This window comes from Jaculus jaculus, chromosome X (assembly GCF_020740685.1).
Source record: "Jaculus jaculus isolate mJacJac1 chromosome X, mJacJac1.mat.Y.cur, whole genome shotgun sequence".
Taxonomy (NCBI): Eukaryota; Metazoa; Chordata; class Mammalia; order Rodentia; family Dipodidae; genus Jaculus; species Jaculus jaculus.
The window spans coordinates 62,637,622-62,644,028 of NC_059125.1; the positions used below are offsets into that span (position 1 = coordinate 62,637,622).

The following is a 6,407-nucleotide window of genomic DNA, read 5'->3' on the forward strand; positions in this document are numbered from 1 at the left end:
ATAATATTTTTTAAAATAAATTACTGATGGTGTTTGAGGCAAGGTCTCACTCTAACACAGGGTGATCTGGAACTCACTCTGTAGCCCAGGCTGGCTTTGAACTCATGACAATTCTCCTACCTCACCCTCCTGAGTTCTGGTGTCATAGGCATGAGGCACTGTGCCCAGCTTCATTTTCCAATTTTTCAGTCATCTTTGTTGTCCACCTCTAGACCATCTTGCAGTGGTACCTTTAAACTTGTATTAAGAAAGACCTAGCTCTGAAAAGAAATTGTAAAACTAAGAAAAGCTATTATATTGAGAAAGCAAAATCAGTGCTATTAGTTATTTTGTTTGATTGTCATTTAACAAGTTTCCATCTAAGAACTGGTCAGCATATGATTCAAACTACAGGAACACCGCCTAATGTATAATCAGAATATTTCTCACAATGGGGCACAAAGTGGATACATACATTTAGTTGTCTGCATTTTACTCATAGATGAATATGTGCTCTGAGCAACAGCCCAGTTCCACAGGTTCTGCGCCATTTCTTCAATCTGAACAAAGAAAAATATTGCTTTAACCAATTAATGCATTCTGCCTCTTCACTGATATATTTTTCCTGTATGTTGTACGCTTATGTAGCTACTGCAAGTCATTTTCTGGCCCTCCAATATAATCTCATTCTGCCTCTATCTCCATAAAAAAAAAACTTGTTAACTCAGCACTCGGGAGGCGGAGGTAGGAGGATCACCATGAGTTTGAGGCCACCCTGAGACATAGTTAATTCCAGGTCAGCCTGGACTAGAGTGAGACCTTGCCTTGAAAACCCAAAAGAAAAAACCAAAAAAGAAAAAAATTGTTAACTTTTATTTATTTGTGTGGTGGGGTGAGGAGTGCCAGGCCCTCATGCCACTGCAAAGAACACCAAATGCTTACACCACTTTTTGCATGTGGCTTACATGAATGGCTTAGAAATTGAACCCTAGATTTCCAAGCAAGTGCCTTTAACCACTGAACAATATTCCCAGCCAGCCAAAATATGCCCACCCTTAAAAGTAATTATCTCCTTGCCCCTGAACACAATGTCTTTATTCATATCTATACTTTTTATCCATACTGTTGGCCTCACCTGATTTATACCTCTTGCCTTTGTCTTTATGTAACTGAAATTCATTTCAGTCTCATTTGATAGGAGTGATAAGATAAATAGAGTGGAGGAAAAAAGTCTTTTCCACAAATGATGCCAGAACAACTTGGTATCCACATGCAAAAGAATAAAGTTGTGCTCCCTTTTCACACCAAATACAAAAATTAACTCAAAATGATCATAGGCTCAAATGTAATAAGTAAAGATATAAAACTGTACAAAAAGCCTGCCGATACATGAGATAAATAAGCAATAAAAAATAAATTAACTTCATCAAAACAAAGCCTTTTAATGTTCCAGAGGATAGTATCAAGAAAATAAAAAAGACAAAACCCACAAAGTAAGAGAAAAGTAAAAGTTAAAACTTACAGTATGAGAAAATGCCAGTAAGGTATCTTATGTGTCTAAAATACATAAAGAGACTTTACTACTCTGAATACAAAGAAAAATAACTCAATTTTAAAAATTAGCAAATGATGTCAGGTGTGATGCTGTGTTCTATAACAGGAGGCAGTGGCAGGAGGATCAGAAGTTAAAAGTCAGCCTGGCAGACTGTCCAATAAAATTCTTGGCAATTGACCTTACCAGATATATCAGTAAAGAAAACATGTAGGGAGCTGGAGTGGTGGCTTAGCAGTTAAGGCATTAGCCTGCAAAGCCAAAGGACCCAGATTCAAATCCCCAGGACCCATGTTAGTCAGATGCACAAGGAGATGCACATGTCTGGTGTTTGTTTACAGTGGCTGGAGGCCCTGACACGCTCTCTCTCTCTCTCTCTCTCTCTCTCTCTCTCTCTCTCCCTCTCTCTCCCTCTTTTTCTGTCAAATAAATAACTAAATAAAATAAAATAACTTTTTTAAAAAGCATGTAGGGCTGGAGAGATGACTTAGCAGTTCAGACACTTGCCTGCAAAGTCTAAGGACCTAGGTTCAATTCCCCAGTGCCCATGTAAGTCAAATGCACAAGTTGGTGCATGCATATGGAGTTTGTTTGTGGTGGCTAGAGGCCCTGGTATGCCCATTCTCTTTCACTCTCTCAAATAAATAAATAAATAAAAAGTAAAAATGAGCCAGGCGTGGTAGCACACGCCTTTAATTCCAGTACTTGGGAGACTGAGATAGGAGGATCACCATGAGCTCAAGGCCATCCTGAGACTACATAGTGAATTCCAGGTCACCCCAGGCTAGAGTGAGACCCTACCTTGAAAACTCAAAGAAAAAAAAAAAAGAAATCACATCAATGATCTAAGGCAGTGAACATCAGCATCACTAACCATTAGTCATTAGGGATATGCAAATCCAAATCTCACTTAACTATCACCTCATACTAACTATGATGTCTATTATTTAATTAAAAAGAAAACAGCAAGTACTCGCTCTGGCAGCACATACACTAAACTTGGAATGATACAGAGCAGATTAGCATGGCCCCTGCGCAAGGATGACACGCAAATTCATGAAGCGTTGGGCGGGTGTGGTGGTGCACGCCTTTAATCCCAGCACTCAGGAGGCAGAGGTAGGAGGATTTCAGTGAGTTTGAGGCCACCCTGAGACTACATAGTGAATTTCAGGTCAGCCAGGGCTAGAGTGAGACCTTACCTCAGAAAAAAAAAAGAAAGAAAGAAAGAAAAAAGAAAGAAAAAGAAAGAAAGAAAGAAAGAAAGAAAGAAAGAAAGAAAGAAAGAAAGAAAGAAAGAAAGAAAGAAAGAAAGAAAGAAAGAAAAGAAAGAAAGAAAGAAAGATAGATGGATGATGTTGGGGATGGAAAGATGGCTCAGTAGTTAAAGGCATTTTCCTGATATATGACAATGTGATCCAGCTTCTTGCTCTACCATGCTCTCCTGCTTCCCCTCGAAACCATAAAATGAAAGAAATTATTTCCTTCCATAAACTGCTTTTGGTCAGATGCCTTGTCCTAGCAATGAGATGAGAACTGACACAGTGTCAAAATTATAAAGATATAATGTTTGTTGTCAAAAGATGAAGGATGATGGTATACAATTTCGGTTTTTCAAGATGCAAAACAACACAATGAGTACATACTTAACTGTACTAAACACTTAAAATGGTAACATACTGAGTTTTATGTTATGTCTATTTTACTACAATTGAAAAATAAGGGTGAGGATATAGATCAACAGCATAGCACTTGCTTAGCAAGTGCAAGGCCCTGGGTTTAATGCCAAGAAATGCCAAATAAAGTTAACATTAAAAAACAAACCATGAGCATCCCTTGAAAAAAAATCAGCATAGTGGTAGATTGCTCAGAGGTTAAAGTCAGTTGCTTGCAAAACCTAATGGCCTGGGTTCGATTCACCAGTACCCACATAAAGCCAGATGCACAAAGTGGTGTATGTATCTGGAGTTCTTTTGCAGTGGCAAGGGACCCTGGTGTACTCACTCTCTCCTTGTAATAAATAAATAAAAATATCAAAGCAGTAAAAAAAAAAATCAACATAGTGAGATACCACTTTGTATCCATTATGATAACTGTAATAATAAGAAAAACACTGGGCTGGGAAGATGGCTCAGCAGTTAAGTGTTCTTCCTGCACATGAGGGCCTGAGGGGCCTGGAGAGAGTTTGAGAGCACCAGAGTTCAGTTTCCAGATCCCATGTAAATAGCAGGCATGGACATACATGCCTGGAACCTCAGTCCTACAGGGGAGCAGAGACCTGAGAATCATTGGAGCTCTGCAAGCTCCAGAATCAATAAAGAGACTCTGAATCAAGAACACGACAGGGCAGAAGAGTAATGGAGTGGGGTACACAACAGTTTGTTCTGGCTACCACAGCTGAGTGTATGGCGTACCACACCACACACATACACACAAAAGAAAAATAGTAAAAATGATTTTACCCCTCGCCTTCTTACAGGCAGGAGCTCTTCATACCCTCTCCTTTTTCCTTCTCTTAATCTAATAATCTCATGAAATTTAAGAAAAAAAAATAGTAAAGAGCTTAAGAGATGGCTTAATGGTTGAGGCAATCGTCTGTGAAGTCAAAGGATCCAGGTTCAATATCCCAGGACCCACATAAGCCATCTAGATGCATGGGGTGGTGCATGCATCTGGAGTTCATTTGCAGTGGCTGAAGGCCCTGGCAAGACCTCCCCCCCTCTTTCTCCTCTCTCCTCTCTCTCTCTCAAATAAAGGAAAAAAATATATTAAAAAAGTTAAAATGTCAGCAAGTATGTGAAAAAACTGTATCTCTCATATACTTCCAGTATGATTCAGCAATTTCACTTAAGAATATACACAAAAGAAATATTCATAGTAGTAATATTCATAATACTCAAAAAGTAGACACACTCTAAATGTTCATCACTGATTTACTGTGGCATATCCCAGATTGGAATAATATTTAGTCATAGAGAAACATGCACTATGTGGACAAATCTTGAAAACACTATGCTAGGTGAAAGAAAGCAGCCACAAAAGACCACACATTGTATGATTCCATTTATATAAAATGTCCAAAGCAGGCAAACCCATAGAGACTAAAAGTTGATTAATGTATGCCTAGTGCTGGGGATGAGAAGAGGAAATGGAGAGTGTGAATGGGTGTGAGTATTTTGGGGGGGTGGGCAATACAATTGTTTTAAAAGTATTTATAGTGATGAATGCATGAATCTGAAACACTAAATACACTGAAATGTGCATTTGAAATAGGTGAACTGTATAAAAGGTGAATTATCACTAAATAAAGGTATTATATATTTTTTAATTTTTTGGTTTATTTTTATTTATTTATTTGAGAGCGACAGACAGAGAAAGAGGCAGATAGAGAGAAACAGAGAATGGGCATACCAGGGCCTCCAGCCACTGCAAATGAACTCCAGACATGTGCGCCCCCTTGTGCATCTGGCTAACATGGGCCCTGGGGAATTGAACCTGGAACTGGGGTCCTTAGGCTTCACAGGCAAGCGCTTAACCGCTAAGCCATCTCTCCTATATATTTTTTTTTAAAAAAGAAAGAGATTTACAATGAACATTCTTCTCATCTTTCCCTGTGAGTAACCAATATGGAAATACTTGCCCAAGTAAATTTTGTTGACAAGTGTTTCAGAGCTTTAAAGCAACTTCCACATTAAGGAACAGACTTTCAGTTAAACATTAGAAAAATTACTCCCCTCCCCCTAAAAAAGCACTTCTGAAGGGTTATACTCAGATGAGTTCCCCATTACTAGCCTCTCCATTTGTACCTAGGATCACACCAACAATGAGAGCTACCCATTATCATTACCCTTTAACAGATTAGAAAACCGAAGTCTAAAGAGGTTGCATAATACATACTGAACTTGAACACCTATTTTCCAAAAGCTTATCATAGTTTAATCCTTAGCATCAAAAACTTATTTTAAACAAAATTATTTCATACCTGAGTATCCTGCATTTCAGCCATAGATGCCCTGTTGATATTTGCTATATCCATGAAGAGTCTATCAATCACATCATGTAATCCAGACGAATAATCTTGTAAAACCAGGTTTTCAACAACTTCTGAAGTAACAATGGACAATAAATTGCTGTGAACTATCATCATGGCTTAAAGTTAGCAAAGCATTTTGAAACTTGTTCCTTAATCTTTGGCCAAATAGCATTCCAAAGTGATGTTTACAGTAAAAACTCAAATAAAGTTTCCTTTAGCTAAAGGCAAAGTTTCAAACAAAATTTGTATTTCCTGGGAGTCACCTTAATTTAGTCATCACTACTTATTCTCATAAAGCAAAAATGCATCAACTTCACAACAATATTAAAACTATAAAACAAAAGTTAACGATGTCTTCAAAATTATAAAATGTAGAAAGTTAGGCGAGGGAGGCCTTGTAAAGACTAAATACTTATTAATAATGTTTTCAAGCATTAAACAGACATTAATTTATCCTGCCTCTGAAGTACTGACTTTACTTTGTAAGAGAAAAAAATGGCATGCCCAATTAGAGATCTACAACATTAGTCAGTTACTGAATCTATATAAATTACATAACCATTTTCTTCAGTCTGCGCTCCAGATCCCCACACAGCTGAATCTTACCAGGGCACACAATTCCTTAAAATCTACAATATGATATAGAATCACAACAGATACTTTTATTGTTACCAAAGTTGAAGGTTTTTCACAAGCTCATGCAACAAAAATTTCCATAAGCTACATGTCTTTTCTTACAACATTTCAAACCATCAAAATAGCAGGAATGTTGTTAATATTCATAGTGGCACCACAAAAACGCCTTCCAAAGCTGATAAAATGGTAGTTGTATGTGTGTGTGTGTGC

The 6,407-nt window shown here is 37.7% G+C and overlaps 1 protein-coding gene and 1 non-coding gene across 2 annotated transcripts in view; one reads left to right on the forward strand and one right to left on the reverse strand.

The window, feature by feature from the left end:
* Nucleotides 1–5,672, reverse strand: part of Tex11 (testis expressed 11) — a 258,655-nt gene extending 252,983 nt beyond the window's left edge. Inside the window, exons 1-2 of the mRNA XM_004660917.2 lie at nucleotides 5,511–5,672; nucleotides 455–539 (exon numbers count right to left, since the gene is read on the reverse strand). Of these exons, the coding sequence (XP_004660974.1) occupies nucleotides 455–539; nucleotides 5,511–5,672 (247 nt within the window). The remainder of the gene's footprint in view (nucleotides 1–454; nucleotides 540–5,510) is intronic.
* On the forward strand, nucleotides 2,501–2,607 carry LOC123456859. Its single transcript, XR_006634734.1, has one exon. It is a non-coding gene; the product is annotated as a U6 spliceosomal RNA (small nuclear RNA).
* Nucleotides 5,673–6,407: the final 735 nt, after the last annotated feature.